At 34.6% G+C, this 17328-nt stretch overlaps 1 protein-coding gene across 5 annotated transcripts in view; it reads right to left on the reverse strand.

Moving 5' to 3' along the window:
- The window catches only part of NHSL1 (NHS like 1), a 268808-nt gene that overhangs the window by 130153 nt on the left and 121327 nt on the right, over positions 1–17328 (reverse strand). Inside the window, exon 1 of one of the 5 annotated variants that reach the window (XM_007484629.3) lies at positions 4280–4840. The exons of the other annotated variants lie outside the window; for them this stretch is intronic. Within the exon in view, the coding sequence (XP_007484691.2) occupies positions 4280–4295 (16 nt within the window). The 5' untranslated portion in view covers positions 4296–4840. Of the gene's footprint in view, positions 1–4279; positions 4841–17328 lie in introns of those variants that run through there. 5 annotated transcript variants of the gene reach the window in all.

Genomic DNA, 17328 nt, shown 5'->3' on the forward strand with positions numbered 1-17328 from the left:
ATTTTGTTTTTAGTTTTTTTCATGCAAAATTAATTCTTCCAAATCTCTATCATGAAAAGCTACTCCTACTCCCAAACCATACCACCTGAATTATTTTCAGCTCCATTTGTTTTTATCTTTCAAATAGGAAGATTTCCCAACATACCTTTGCCTCTGGTTGATGATGGTGACATAATGTGCTGGGCAGCAAATTGCCTTTATCACTCTGCTCCATCTGCCTCCATCTACTGAATATCACCTTTGCTAATATGTGTCTAGACTACTGATGACATCTCCAGTAGCGAAACTGAGTCGAATATAGCTCATGTGAGGCTAGTTCCCCCAGTGGACAATCAAAGAGTAGAAAATAATTGGAAAAGGGAAAGAATGAATGAGGAAAATGATGAAGGAAGGAAAAAGAAAAGGACACAGTGCCAAATAAATCTAATTGAGGCAGAAAGAAATGGAAAGAAAATGTTAAAATGGAGATTATATAAAATCATTATTAATTCTTTTTTTTTTTGCATTCAATTAATTTGGTTTGATGAAACAATTATTTACTTCTTAGCTCTAACAAACAACACTAGGCATTATCACCCTTATAAAACAGGTCCTGAAACATCCTCCCACATTTTAGATACTTCAAATACTGGCTTTTCAATTGGTTGGTCAGGGTAACTTCTTCTAGGCTATAATGCCTGTAAGCTGATTTATATGCTAATACAGCTCTTGCAGCCAAAACAAACAAACAAACAAACAAACACATAAATAAATAAAGCAAGATGGTGATAATTTGTGAAGGGAATAAAGAATAAAAGAATATGGAAACATTTTTTTAAAGGACAGAGGAAATAAAATACAAGCTTGGTTTGGTTTAGTTCACTAAATGTGAAGAGTTTTGCCCAAAACAAATGTGAAAATGAGTTATCTTCAACATTTTTATTAAGACTGCTCATTTAAATCACAGACTAAGCAAATGTAAATGTCCCTAGACAGCTGTACATCATGATATAACAAGTATAATGCAATTTTAAAATGGGGGAGGGGAAGAGAGGAGGAAAATGCACTTATAGAATGGTTGTTCAGACCCCAGTAAGAACAAAGGATAAGAGAGATACACACTCAGGGCAATGTAAATTCAATTAATGTTTCCAGGGCCCCTGTATATTTTAATGTTTAAACCTAATAAAATTCTATTTTAATCAAATAGCAAGTCAGTATAACTACTCATGTCTTGCCCCTTTTTCAGTGGCTTGTTGAACAGCCAAGAAAAAAACTACATTCTATACAAATTATTGTTTTAGCTTGAAAAATGCACTTGTTTGCACACTGCACTAAAAAAAAAAAATCTGTTTCTGATTCCAAACACTATTTGATGAAAGTTGCCAAGAAAAGAATCCAAAGAATGTTGTTACATGCATAACACATATAAGGCAACTGCCACACAGGCCTGTGATCTTTTATGGGATGGGTAGTGGAGGAGAAAAAAAGTTGCATTTCTAACATGAACTGTCCTCCAGGGATCAGAAGCACATGCCTGACATTTTTCACAACCAGAATCTCCAACATAACTCTTTGCTAATATTAGGATTAAAGATTGCCCTCAATCTGTAACTGAGAAGCAGAAAAAGATATAGAAAATACCCTACCATGTTATCATGTAGACATCAAGTTTGTTGTCTCACAACTTGCCCCCTCTAAAAAAGTCCATTTTTCTGACATAGAGAAAAGGGCTAAGGAAAATAAGCCAGACTAGATTTTGTGTAGAAGCCTAGGGAGAAAAATATTCATAAAGCATATCAAAATTAATTTTAAAGATTAAAAATGAGATATTTATCACCCCCCTTTCTATGCTTTTAAAAGCATCAACATTAGATATTAAATATTAAGTATTTCTAAAATCTAGTTAGTAAAGACACTCCAAGCTATGTTGGATTATGCAGTTTATGCTGAAATGAATGTACCATAACTTTGTTAACCAAAGCAGTCTGCAGCAGATCTTTAGTAAGCAACTCTCTATTGACTGCTCAGATGGTTTCCCAGAGAGGTTATTTGAATATTTGGGTGGTGTGAAGTCATCTGTGCAACTTCAACAGCAACAGCAAAGCTTATTATCTTATCTCATTTCCCAAGAGCAATGCTGAGCTGCCCAAAGATGACAATATATGCATCACGCCAAAAGTAGTTTCATGAAAATGAAAAAATAAAACTACAGAGATATCGTGCCCTCCAAAAGGAAAGAAAAGTTTATTGGGAGAAAAAATTTGGAGCAAGAAAACCCTACAGCAATTTGGGAGGCTCTCTGATTTCCAGTTGAGTTTGTGTAGCATTTAAAAAGCAATTTACAAGAACTTAATTCAAGCCAAATAATGGCAATTCCATTCCCTCAATGACAAAGCTAATCATAACCACAAACCAAATAACCTCCAAACAGCCATGGTACATAGAATGAAATGCACAATTCTCCTATAAATCCCTAAATCAAATGGAACAAAGGCATAGGTCAAAAGCATCAGCATCTAGCTCTTCTTAATATCTCTGCCTCTTCAGTAATAGTCCCAATTAACCCTATTACAGGTCAACCTATCACAACAACCATCTAAATAAACCATAGTAGTAAGTTTTTTTTTTTAAGTCAAAGGGCTTTCCAGGCCATAAAAGATATTGTTCATAGAAAAATGAAAAGCATATTCATTTCTGATTTTTAAAAAGTACTATCAATGTTAAAATCTATAGTGATCAACATAAAACTCTATGCACGATGTTTCTTAGTTTGCTCTGTTACTGAGGAAACTGCTAAAAGTCAATGACATTCTTTAATAAAATTAATCTCTGTTATGGGACTAGGTGGAGACATATTGAATTGCACACACATACACACACATACCCCACCCTATGACTATTCCACACCTGCATTCAATTAAGGGGTGAAAAATGAAGTTTTAAAATATTATTTTATAACCACTTTAATTTAAACTGTACTGCTGAAATTTCAGTTAAATTTACCGGTAGACTGCATCATTATGAGCATTTTACATCAAGAAAATATCTTGAGAAAAGTAACCTCAGATTTTGTGATATTTTATATCCAAAATTGTTTATAAGAATTTAGATTCTGATGATCCTTTACTACAACCTTTCATTTTGCAGCAACTTGCCCAAGGTCACACATATATTAATGAGAGATCAAAGGTTTGAAATTAAGATTTCTATCTCCAAATTCTGAGTCAATATTGCTATTCTCTACTGTATCTAATATTATATATTTGCTTCAGGCCACAGCACTAAAAAGCTAGTTAGAAGTCTCTTGCAACCAAACATGTGAGATACATAGTAGACAATAATTTAGAAAGGACAGAGGTGCTTTGAGTAAGAAAAAATTTAATTTATTTCTATCTAGTAAATTTGTTCACATTTAAACTAACTCCATCATTAAAACCTTTAATGGGCTAAAGGTGTGAACTAGGGTAAACCCATAAAGATAGAAACTAAAGAAACTATATATATCTCATTAACAGACTCTGAGAAGAGATTAACCAATGACAAAGGGGAAGCATATAATCATTAATACCCCAAACGGGGAGGGGCGATTATTGCACATCAGTGGAATGGCATAAACTGCTAAGAATATGAACTCATATACTTAGAAATCCAGAGTCACGCTACTTTAAATTGCCTAAATTAAATGATCACAAAAGTTAACAAAAATAAAACAATGACGTATGGAAGAACAAAAAGCACCCAAAACTATGATTTGAGGACATACATATACACACAACCTTTACACTTAACCAACTATACTATCTACCGCAAAATTACTTTCTCTCCAAAGGTGTATATTAAGACTGAATGAATATAAATGTAACAATACTTTGTCCATTTTATTTCTCTCCCCCTATAGCTTTTCAGCTCTGCAATTCAAGAGGAATTTTTCTTATCTTACAAGCATGCACAAATTTTGAAGTTCACAAAAAAAGAACTATTTCTTCTGAACATTGAGCCACCTATGTATGTATATCATGCCCCATAAATCACATTGAGCAAGATACATGTAGATTGCAAAAGAATTACATCCCCTCACAGCAGGAGAGGGGGGAGAGACATGTTCCTATTTGTAACAACAAAAAAGAATAATGAATCTTTTTTTCAATTTACACACACACACACACACACACACACACACACACACTCCACCAATTAGTATCTGTAATATGGCCAGGCATGCCTCACAAACTAGCACACCCAAAGAAAACTATTTGTGCCCTCCTTTCATCGTCTAAATTGTCACCGAGCCCCTCACCTTTGAGACAGAACATTCTGAAGCAGTTCCATGAAGAAGAAAGTGCTCTACTGTCCAACAGCAGTACTAGGCACAGCTGTTTCCCAGTCCTCCCTCTTCAGCATACTCTGCCAGAGAAGCATGGCAGAAGGCCAGCTCCTGTTATTACAGGAAGCGGCTACCCAATCCTCTGCTTTCTAAGCTCTCCTGACAGCTCCCTATCCTACTCCATGGAATCTCTCAGTACCACCTTAAAAAGAAAGTGAAGAAAGTCCTCAATGCCTCTACTTCCATCCAGCACAACTTCAAGCCCACATTCCATTGCACCAAATTTTCCATCAACACTTTCAACTGTGATACAGGTAACATGCATCTATCACTTCTGTCACATAAAAGAAACATCACAGTGGGCAGCTGGGTGGCTCAGTGGGTTAAGAGTGAGGCCTAGATACGGGAGGTCCTGGGTTCAAATCTAACCTCAAACACTTCTCAGCTGTGTGACCCTGGGCAAGTCACTTAAACCCCATTGCCTAGCCCTTACCACTCTTCTGCCTTGGAACCAATACACAGTACTGACTCCACAATGGAAGGTAAGGGAAAAGAAAGAAAGAAAGAAAGAAAGAAAGAAAGAAAGAAAGAAAGAAAGAAAGAAAGAAAGAAAGAAAGAAAGAAAGAAAGAAAGAAAGAAAGAAAGAAAGAAAGAAAGAAAGAAAGAAAGAAAGAAAGAAAGAAAGAAAGAAAGAAAGAAAGAAAGAAAGAAAGAAAGAAAGAAAGAAAGAAAGAAAGAAAGAAAGAAAGAAAGAAAGAAAGAAAGAAAGAAAGAAAGAAAGAAAGAAAGAAAGAAAGAAAGAAAGAAAGAAAGAAAGAAAGAAAGAAAGAAAGAAAGAAAGAAAGAAAGAAAGAAAGAAAGAAAGAAAGAAAGAAAGAAAGAAAGAAAGAAAGAAAGAAAGAAAGAAAGAAAGAAAGAAAGAAAGAAAGAAAGAAAGAAAGAAAGAAAGAAAGAAAGAAAGAAAGAAAGAAAGAAAGAAAGAAAGAAAGAAAGAAAGAAAGAAAGAAAGAAAGAAAGAAAGAAAGAAAGAAAGAAAGAAAGAAAGAAAGAAAGAAAGAAAGAAAGAAAGAAAGAAAGAAAGAAAGAAAGAAAGAAAGAAAGAAAGAAAGAGAGAGAAAGAGAGAAAGAGAGAAAGAGAGAAGAGTCTTACCCAAAGTCACACAGACAGTAAGTAAAAATTAACAGTTAATGCAATATGGATAATTATAGATAATGAAACTGATTCTTGTCCTTTTTCTCCCATTTGCCCACTCCCTTGAAGATAGATTACTTTTGGGGGGAAATGCAATAAATACATTGATGCATGTTAATGCTGAAGATTAAAATACTGTTATTAATACCACTTTATCTTCAAACTATGTGATATAGATACAAATACTAAAATAGACTTCTTAGCAATTTACTATTTGGGTAAGTGGTATCTACATCATATAGATGAATAAGGATAAAAAAAGAAATTTGACATCAGGTTCTAGTCACCTCTAATTCAGTTGCAGCATTGGATGATCAAAGTCCTATTATTAAGGGGCATCAAGGTGGCTCAGTGGATAGAGAGCCAGGCTCAGAGACAAGGTACTAGATTCAAATTTAACCTCAGATATTACCTAGCTGTGTGACCTTGGGCAAGTCACTTGATATCAATTGTCTAGCCCTTACCTCTCTTCTGATTTGGAACCAAGTATCTGTTCTAAGACAAATGGTAAGGTTTTGTTAAGTCCTCTTGTTAGATGAATATTTATAACTTTAATGTGATAGGATGAATCACTGAATAAAAGAATGAATGGTTCAAGAATGGTAAAGTAAGTCAAGCCAGATCCAAAAAGAAACATTACATTTCCTATAAATCATTTCATTCCATTTTCAGAATTACATTATTGATGATGATATTGTCTAATTCACAATGTGTTTCCACTGAATTCAGAATTATAAAATTACAGTGTCCTGGAGGTCCTTCATAAATCATATATTTATAGTGTGCATTCTACTTTTGCCTTCCAGAAATCAGTGCTATGTATATGTTCTTTTGGTTTTGGTATATTCTTCATTATACTTCTAACATACTTTAACAGTTTTTAATTTGTGGGTTTTTTTGTTTTTATGTTATACTCATTTCCAAACAAGTCCTTCTCCATGCACAATAAGATCCCCTTCTTGTGCTAGAGATTTTAAAAAATTAAATGAAGTTCAGCAAAGCCAAACAACACATCAACCATGTCTAACAGCATATGTGATATTCCGTGAGGTCTCTCACTCTCCAGGGCAGGAGATGAAGTTTCTCAACTTGCCTGTGGGTCCATGTAAGGTTGGGCATTATAATTATATAATGTTATAATGTTTCATTTTATTTTATCTATCTTTCTACTTATAATTTTGTAATCCCTGTGCATATTGCTTTCTTGATCCTGCTTATTTAACTTTATGTTAAATCTAATGAGTCTTCACTTGCTTTTCTGTATTCTTCATAATAGTCATTTCTTTAGACAATATTATATTATATTCTTGTACCACAATTTGTTTAACTATTCTCCAATAGATAAGCAGCTACTTTTTCTTTGCTACCAAAAAAAAGCACTCCCTTGGCTTAGAATTGTCTCCATCCATACTGCATTTATTCTAGAAAGTTTTTTGGTCTTCCTACATATTTTGCTCGCTTATCTGAAGTCAAATGTTCATCATTAAAGTACTAGAGTAAATTTTATTTTATCTTACAAAGGAAAAGAAAGTTAACTGTGATGTAGAAGAGTTAAAAAGAAAAAGACTCCAAATAAATAGTGAGACTAGCAAGAACAATGGTATCAAACACAAATAGGAACCAGAGATCGATTTTAATTCATACATAAGGATTCTTGCAGGTCACAGATTAATGTAGTTTTAGAATAGGAAAATGCTTAGAATAATCTCAAACTTGGTTTTATAATTATCTATGTTTTATTATATTTCTTTTATATTGATAAATATTTACCAATTACATTTTAATCTGGTTCATACTCATGAGTGCTGTGGGCAGAGTATTTGACAACTCTAATGCAGAAGGATTTTTTAAGCATATTGCTTACAAAGACAGCTTAAATCTATTCAAATATTGTTTTTATGACACAGAAGAATGAGGAAGAAACAAAATCAGAAAATCTAGGTTCTATTCCTAGCTCTGTTCTGTGACCTTGGACAAACTAGTTCACTCCCTTGGGGTTTTGGACTCACCTTTGATCCCCTTAAAATGAAGGGATCGAACTAGAAATTAAGACCTCTAAAAGATCCCTAATTCATGGAAATGAATTGAAATGAGCTTACATCTTTCCCAACTAAGAAGTATCTTTTCCAATAGCACCCCTATTAAGTTATATTTGCTAACAGGGCTGAAAAATAAAAGTACTTCTCTCCTTGAAAAAAAATTATTTTCATAGTTACAGCTTTCTGGACCTTAAATATAGTCTATGTTCATATGTTCCTTCACTGTGAATGAATTCATTGCAAATAGTCTTCCTCAAGAGTCTGTCATATGCTGCTGCCAAAGGGAAGTGAAAAGGAACCAGTTTAAAATGTAATCAGAAGAAATAAAACAAAATAAGTGTAAGTATAATCAATCATAAACAATGTTAAATTGTGATTTTTCAAGTTGATGTGCAACCTTTGGGGTTCCTTATGTATGGTTGAGGGGCCTCTGTTTCTATTTCACTTTGATATCACTGATTTGGCCCGTTGTTGAACTCTTAGGTGGTATATTAGTGCTAGGGTTCTCCCATTACATCAGTTGAATTCTGTACAAAATCATATAAGTTTGACAGTATTACAAGCAGGAGTTGAAAGTAGTAGAGTGGATCCTAACATCATAGAATACTGTCTAATTCAAAGTTATAGCACCTTTGGTACTGCAAAGTGCACAGTTTCCAAAGTACAGGAAGGGTTCTTTTCTCCATTTAAGGAGAGGTGGAGGTAGGGGAAGGCAGAAGCCATCCATTCCACAGAAGGAGGAAAATATTAGCCCTGGGTGGGAACTTGGGAATACCACCACTACATTCTTTTTCAAACTGCTAAGCAGGACTTTAAAGAGAATAGTTTCTCTCTAAACTAGTAGAAATATATATATATATATATGCACCTCCACTGCAACTGCCAGAACAAACTTTCAAAATGGGGTGTCCCAACTTTTTTCATCCTAGACTAAAAAACGAAAAGGCAACAGGGAAGGGAAAGAAAAAAAGCTTATGCTAGAAATGACCACACAAAGAATGTTGATGTCAGAGTCCCAGCTGGACAGAGAATACACAGAGATGTCAGGACAATTACCACAAATCCCTTTCCTTAAGGGGCTTGTAATGGAATGTCATAATGGGCGAAGAACAAACAATACCAGTGAATTCCAACCTAAATTTGACCTCTCCAGTGCTTTAACACTGTTAGCATGCCTAATTAACTACTTTATACCCTCTATGTTCAAGTATTTTGAATCAACTAGAAAATGAAATCTACTTTATCTCCTCTTATGTTGTACATAGTTCATTCAGGTAACAGTATAAATATCCTATGAGAGTCTGACATATACAAAAGATTATACTAATAGATGACAACCTCCCCAAAGTAAACCAAGAACAATCCTAAAATAAAAAGGTCATTTGTATCATTTTCTCTTGAGCATCTGAACAATTCAAAGAAGTCAAATAACTTTGAGCTATGCAAACAGCTGAGCCCCCTCCTTCCCCCCCCCAAAGGAGTCCTTCCTAAATAATTCTAAAGGGAAGCAATGAGATATATATATGTATATATCAGAGTTGTCAAACTCAATGGAAAAAGTTCAAGACAACAGTCAATTCATCTGAATACGCATTCCATTATGATCGTCTTTTGGGCAGCAAAATACACCCAAATTACCAGAAATCGTGAGAGAAACATCATTTTTTTGGGCATTACCAAGAAGATAAAAAGATAAGCAAAAAAGTAAATCCATGCAGATTTTTTCTTTCAAAGATCCTCACCATCACCACCACATGACATAGTCGTGGTATTTCAATTCACCAGAGTGGGATGGTGGAAAGAATGTTAGCTTTTAAGTATGAGGACCTGAGCTGAATCCTGACTTTAATATTTTCTACCTGTGTAGCCTATCCTTTAACCATTTTGTGCCTCAGTTTGCTCATCTGTAAATCAAAGGAGTTAGATAAGATGACCTTTCATGTCCCTTCATCCTCTAAATCTCAGATTCTATTAGCAACCATTTATTAAGCATTTAGTATGCTAAACCCTGGAGATTGAGTAAGCAATATGATTGGAGGGAGAGTACAAATAAGAGGTTAGGAACCTTGCCTGCTTGGATCGCAACCCAATGGGTTATACCACACATATATGAATAGCATTACCACTAAACAGATTATAGTTGCATAAAGGTATAGCACTTGATTACCATTATTAAAATTCAAGTTATCATGAATATTCTTCATTTGTACACAGTTGGAAGCATGTTGTCTTACTTCAATAGATTGTAAGCCCTTGAAGAACGTGGATATTATTTGCCTTTCTTTCATCCCCAGTGCTTAGCACAATGCCTGGCACATAGTGGGTGTTTAATAAATGTTTGTTGACTTGACTTTTAAGACATTAACATATTCTATTTTTAAGATAGGAAACACACACAAACTTGGAAAACTTTAAGCATTGCAAAAGATCCACAGAATATACCTCAAAAGTTGCTTATTTCTGTAGTCATACTCTCCAACTTTTACTCCACTTAAACCATAGTGGAAACACTCTAAGGAAAGAGATAATCATTCCCCTTTCAAATTCCAAGACTTCTGAGTGGTCAGAGTTTGGAACTTTAAGCCTGATGAGTTATTTCAAGACCCATAGAATTTAAAATTATAATGACTTAAGGAAACCACAGCATTGAAGTCCATTTAGTCTCTTTCCCCCTGAGTCTTTTTTTAAGAGCTCCAAAATAAGAAGGAAAAAAGAGTCTTTAAATTGACAATCCAATTTCCAGGGTGGAGTCTTGCCACATTACATGCTAATCACAGAGCTTAACAGAACCAGAGAGAACAGCACATCCCACAAAAGCAACATTTCAGATGCTTCTCTTTGATCATTTTTAACCAAACATATTTTGGCCTTTCCTCGTTTTTATTTTTGCCTTACTGTGACCACCTTCTAAGTGTCCACAGCCTTAAAAAACAATGTCCTAATAGGTTGAACCTACAATTCTATTAATGATAATTGTGGGTTCTTATTCGGATTCCATTTTGATTTAATGCATTCCCTCAGAAACAACTTCTAGTTAGAACAATTCTATGATCACACAAGTTCAAAAAATAATGACATCAATTAGACCAAAAATAAAATCCTAACCTAATTTTTTTTTGGGGGGGGGGAATAGGTTTATTCCTGTTACAGCAGGTGGATGTCTAATAGCCCTATTTAGTTATCAGAAAGGTACCAGGGAATCTATCTGATGTAAAGAAAGGAATGCAGCAAACCAGAGCTCTAGGCTTTCTTAACCTCTTTGAAAGGAGAATTTATTTTTACTTTGTTCAGGAATGATGACACTATAATACTCTCTGATTTCATGGTTTTCCTCTCCTTTTTTTATTTGAAAGCTTGCTTTATGGAAGGTTTGCTTTTCTAAAACACATTTATTAAACACTTCTGGCATGGTTTGAATCAAACATAAAAGAAAGGTTAGTCTAGCGCTCATAGTGCAAGATGACAAGATGAATCTGTAACCTTAGAAATGACAAAGAAGTTGCCCAATGGAAAGATCGCCCCCATCTCCTTTTGTAGAAGCTAAGAGTTAGGAAATAAAGAATTCTTAAGATCAGAAGCTATGTCTTATTCATTTTTAAAATCCCCCAGTGGTATATACCATAGTACCTCAGACATGGAATGGGCCTTCAGTGAATGTATGTTGAATGAATGATGGCATTTGAAAAGTCCTGTCTTAACCTCTCTCGATTCAATTTTATCCTATGTAAAACAGAAGGCAAGTCCAGGGGGAGAACTTAGATGACCACTAAATCTTTTCTAGTTCTATACCTGTGATGCTATGCTATAGGCAAGCTCTGACACTAGCTTTCTGTTGGATGAAGTATGTACTTCTCTGGGCCTTCATCTGCTCATCTGGCAAATAAAGAGGTTAGGCTAAAAAAACTCTCTGAGGTCCAAATTCAACTCTAATATTCAAGGATTTTATAAACCCACTTAAACTGTCATAGTATATGAATCCTTGAAGAAAGCCCCTCTACCTTGGATTACTCAATCTTTTATTACAAGAAACAAATTGACACTAAATAATAATCTGTATTTTATATTATGTATAACATATAATTATGTATAATTCAGTGTGATAACTACAATTAATATTATAATACTAAATTAAATTGGCACTAAAATTTCAAATTAATATTAAAAAAGGAAAAAAGGAAGACTATATCTCTTCTTTTTTTTTTTTAAGCCCTTACCTTCCATCTTGGAATCAATGCTGTGTATTGGTTCCAAGGCAGAAGAGCAGTAAGGGTTAGGCAATGGGGGTTAAGTGACTTGCCCAGGGTCACACAGCTGGAAAGTGTCTGTGGTCAGATTTGAACCTAGGACCGCCCATCTCTAGGCCTGGCTCTCAATCTATTAAGCTACCCAGCTGCCCCCTTATATCTCTTTTTGACCAAAATTAAGGATCTGATTATTCCTCAAAGAAGATAAATGTTTCAATATTCATACAGAAACACAAAAGTAATGACACCATTACCTCCAATTAAAATTATATGCAGAGACATTTTTGCAAATAACTATTACTATAGTTTATCTGTAGAGTTTTGATCTTACCTTTATACAATAGATTTTATATAAAAGCACTTTGCAATTTATAAAGGGACTTACATATTTGATCATTAAAACAAACTAAGTAAATATCCCCATTTTAGAGAGAAGTCAGGGAGTCATAAACATTTATGAGGCACCTACTATATGCCAGGCACTGGGCTATGCACTAAGAGTACAAAAGAAAACAAAAAATAGTCCCTTCCCTCAAGGAGCTCACAATTTAATGATAAAGAAATGGAGACTCAGAAAGGTTAAGTGACAAGTTCAAGACAAGAGGGCTTATTAAGTGGAAAGGTTAGAATCCAAACCTCATTACTTTTTACTTCAATTTCTACTATGCTACACTGCTATTTTTATATATGAATTTGAATCAATTAAGCACTTATTTAACAATTCTTTGGCACCTACCAGATTATTCTGTTTTATTCTTACTAGTAAATGCCTATGTTATTATGAGCTCTAAATAGGGATTATTTATAGTATTAATGTTTTATTAATGAATTCATTTTTAAAATAGACTAGAACTTTAAGGAATGAGTTTGTTTTAATTTCACAGTGATGGGATCAATATTTAAGAGGATTTATACCTCTTTAGTCCCAAATGGAGTTGGCTAGATTTTCCCTAAAAGATGTCAAAGCCCAAATTTAGTGAAAGAAGAAAAGGAGAGGAAGGGCACAAGGAATGACTCCCTTGATGCAGCTTCCTGGTGGCCTCTGGTTGTGTTAAAGTGGCTTCCTAGATATCCAAGGGCATAAAAGGGCCAATCCATGAAGCACCATGTAAGTGAGTGAACCTAGCCATATGGGGACCATCTGTTCAGTAGGGCGTGGTGACTCAAATGGTCTCACCCATGTTGGGTGGGAGGGAGGTAAGAAGGACCCTGGTAGATACTGTTCCCATAACAACTACTTAATAAAATAGCCCAATTAAATATTCATGGTAAAAAATCTCCAGTGACCTTGAACGAGCTTCTAATAAAAGGAAGAATATACACTATCTACCCCCAATTAGAATTAGAGAATCAAGGTATTCTTATAAGATGCAGATGGAAAGAAGGTTATGAAATTCAGGGTGGGAAATTAATCCTATCCTTAGGGAAAATGATTAAATGTTATAGACAATTCAAATGTGAGGGGATCCTGACTTGGAAAAGACAACACTGTGCTTATATGAAAGGAAAAGGGTTAGTGCTAGAATACAAAAGCTAGATAGAAGTTAAGACCAACCCTTTTTTTCCTCTTCTCTTTTTCAATCCTTGTTTGACAAGTTTGTCAAACAAACCAACAGGCAGAAACCTCTGAAGAAGAGCAAAGTGCTCACACGCCTAAGGGCTGCATATGAAAACTTGTTAACATTTATGGCAACACAGATTCATAAACAAGGTGTCACAATGGTACAATATCAATATTATTTCATCAAATTTAAGCGTCCCTTCCACATCACTAGGTTAGGGCCTTGGTGGCCCCAAAATCTGGACAATCTGAGTAAAAATTTTTGGCCCCTCTGAATTTTTTATTTTTCTTTTATGGGGTATTTACTAAGTATATTTATGGTATTAAAAGATAAAATATGTTGATATTATACAATACTATATGCTATTATGCATTCCTGAGTTTCTAAACTATTTCTTTGTCATCTGTTGCCTGCACATGTCATCTGTGGCTTCCACAAAACTCACCCAACTTTCCATTTAATGTCTTACATCAACATACCATATATCAAAACCACAACAGCAAAAGTTGTGATGTGAAAGGATCCTTCTATAAGCTATTTTTCTAATAACTAACCTAGCTAAGAAAGGAGGGGCTCATCACTAGAAGATTCATCAAGAGCAATTAATTTATTGGCCATGTCAATTCAAGAAAAAGAAATATAAACTAGTTTGATTTTGTGTGGTCCTCTTTTATGCTTCTGTAATAACTATAGCAGAATGGCAGGAAAAGTGAGGCAGAGGATGCTACAAATATCCCTGATTTTTATACCACCTCCAAGACTGTTGTTGAATGAATCCTTGTCCATATGTATATTCTCAATAAACATGAGAAAAAGAAAAAAAGGAGGAAAAAATACATAAAACTAAGTAGGATAGTTTTCAGATTCTCATGTGAATAAAGGAAAATAAAATAATGACTTGAGTCAGTATAATACTGAAACTGAAGGCAACAAAAATACCATGTCCAAGGAAACTATCTGTTTATCTTGCCATAGAACATTCATGAAAAACATAAACACATAACTCTAAAGAAAATTACCACTTATGTACCAACTTTTTTTTTGTATTGGAGGAAGAAATGGAAAATTTTCATTTGAAGATAACCTCCAAACTAAATTAACATATACTTTGATCCTTATATATTTTGATGTAAAGGTAAACATAGAAAAAGATAGTGAAAATGTAGGAAAATATAATTGAGCATTAAAAAATAAGAGGCCAAATAGACTCTCCTCTATATATCATGAATACATTTCAGGAAAAGAACCAGATTGGGTGAGCATCTATCTGACTCTTTTCTTTCCCAAAGCATACACCTACACATAACTCCATAATACATTCCTTAAAGAGTTCATGGTTTAGCTTACAAGTCTCTATGGAAGATAGTAACAATTAGGAAAGAATCCCTACCCATAAAACCCTTTCTAGAACTAAAGATCAGGAGGAACTCTTCTTTTTTCAATATACTAACAAGACTTTCTAGTGTTGCTATGCTAGGGCACAGTACTCCTGAAGTAAAACAAAGTGGAAAAAGATATTCAAAGATAATTTTTTTCCTTCATGGGGTAATGTGAGACAATAGGTATTAATGAAGAGAAATCTATCTACAGGAAGAAAATGTAAATAGGTCAGACAATGTGATCATGTGGTTCCCCACTGGGGATGGACAGCAGGTGCAACTAATCAGCCAAAGTACATTAGTAGGTTTGTCTATGCTGCCCTCCAGCAGGGGGAACAAGGTTTAAATTGGTAATCATTAAATCACGCATGCCAATTTCCAAGCAATGTTCCTAACACATAGATATGCTTCACTGAGATAGAAAGAGGTTGGAGAAGGAACTCCCCAAACATTTATGGAAAGAATGCTTTACACACATGCCTACAGTATGCATAAAAGACAGAGAGTACGTACTAGGAGCAGAAATTCAGAAATGATGATTTTTCTCTTAAGTTGAGTAGCTTTCTTCAGGATAGGATATTCCTGGTTCTTAAGAGTTTCCTATGCCCAGTATCAAGAAGACAACATTATATTTGGCATAGTTTCACAGTTCTTCCCTTCTTCTAGTAGAGGGAAACCATCTGGCACATGGGAAAAAAACGATTGATTAAGGATGGTACTTGGGGACATATAAAGGGCCAATGATAATTAAATTTCTCAGGCATGGAAAAATGTCATGCTATTCATACATAATTACAATGCAAAACAATTTCTTCCAATCCAAATCTTTTTTTTCAAAGTTACTTTATATTTATGTAGTATGAGAGTTAATGTATAGAAGTAGTAAAATATTTTAAAATTAGCACAATTAACTGGGATGCCAAAAAAGAAACTAGGAATAATAATTCCTAATTTACAAGTAAATATTAGAATGTAAACCTCTTGACAGCAAAGGCTGTATTACTTCCTTGTTCAGGGCTCAGCACAGTGCCTAGAATGTAGTAAGCACTTAATAAATGTCTCCTCTTTTTCTTTATCCCTTGCTCCATTTCCCCCCACTTTCACAGTGTCTCTGTCTCTCTCTCTCTCTCTCTGAAAACTAGAAGAAATTTAGTTTTCTTTGATTGGAGAACAGCTAAACAAATTGAGGAATTAAAAATAGAAATGCACTGAAAGAAACAACAAATATGAAACATTCATAGAAACTTGAGAAAATCTACAAGAATTGATAGGAGACTAAAGTAGAACAAAGAAAACAAAAGACTTTAGAATTCTAATCAATACAAGTGGCTAAACCTGAACAGAGAGAATTTATGAGGAAACATGTGCCCTACCTTTTGATAGTCCCCAAATATGGAATGATGCATGTGTTCTTAAGAATGTGATTTGTTTTGCTTAAATATATTTCTTTGTTAAAGAGTGTATGGGGGGGGGAGTGGCAGTTGAGTGGCTCAGTGGATTGTGAGACAGACCTAGAGATGGGAGATCCTAGGTTCAAATCTAGCCTTATATACTTCCTAGCTGTGCAGTCCTGGGCAAGTCACTTAACCTCCATTGCCTAGCCTAGCCCTTGCCACTCTTCTGCCTTAGAACACCAATATACATTGGTTCTAAGGCAGAAGTTAAAGGTTGAGAGAGAGAGAGAGAGAGAGAGAGAGAGAGAGAGAGAGAGAGAGAGAGAGAGAGAGTATGATTCACTAGAAAGGTCTAGAAACAGGAAATAAGAAGACCATTTCAAGAAAAAGCTTTTTTTACCACAAAAAATTAGAAAGGCAAAACAGTAAAAGTAGTGACATGATCCCCCCCAAAAAATTAGTTTCAACTAATACAACTGCAAACTCTTCAGGGTAGAAATGAAAATACTTTTTTAAAGTACTCAAAGTTAAAACCCTCTATGTACTTTTCTATTAATGAGAATGACATGTAAACAAATATCAGATAAAATGATTCCAACAACCATGCCAAGTCAAGCAGCAGGCATAACCACTCACTGAGGTCATTTCACAAGTTGTCTTTTGTGTCCTCTGAAAAAGAACCCCATCTAATCAAAAGTTAAGCAAGACAGACCTGAGCTGGGGGTAGGAATTCCATCTTATCTCAAATTGTAATCCAACAAAACCATTTACTCAGCATCTACTCTAACTGAAGTTTCTAGTTACAAAGTTAACAATCTTAGCAAAATGTGGTAGTGAGAAATATTGAGAAATGGTGGTCATACAGCAAAACTTCCAAGTTTTGTTTTTCATGTATAGTTTACCTTTTATGACAAATATTGCATAGATCTAGAGCTAAAGGCTCTGGAGCTGTTTAAGACCAGAAAGGTTCCTGTTATAGGGCAGCCAGAAGTACCTATCTGGTCTTGCAGAGCCAGCAATCCTTCTTAGAGATTTCATAATAGAGAAACAAAGGTTGAAAAGGAAGAAGAAGCTTAAAGTGGTATAAGGATCAACAGAGTTAGAAGAAACAGAAGAAATAGCATTTGGTTCATTTTTCCCTGGTTAAAAATCCAGAAGAGCATACCTTTGGCACAGAACAAGGCATGTAATTCTTATTTTAATATTTCAAG

The sequence above is a fragment of the Monodelphis domestica genome, chromosome 2 (assembly GCF_027887165.1).
Source record: "Monodelphis domestica isolate mMonDom1 chromosome 2, mMonDom1.pri, whole genome shotgun sequence".
Lineage (NCBI taxonomy): Eukaryota > Metazoa > Chordata > Mammalia > Didelphimorphia > Didelphidae > Monodelphis > Monodelphis domestica.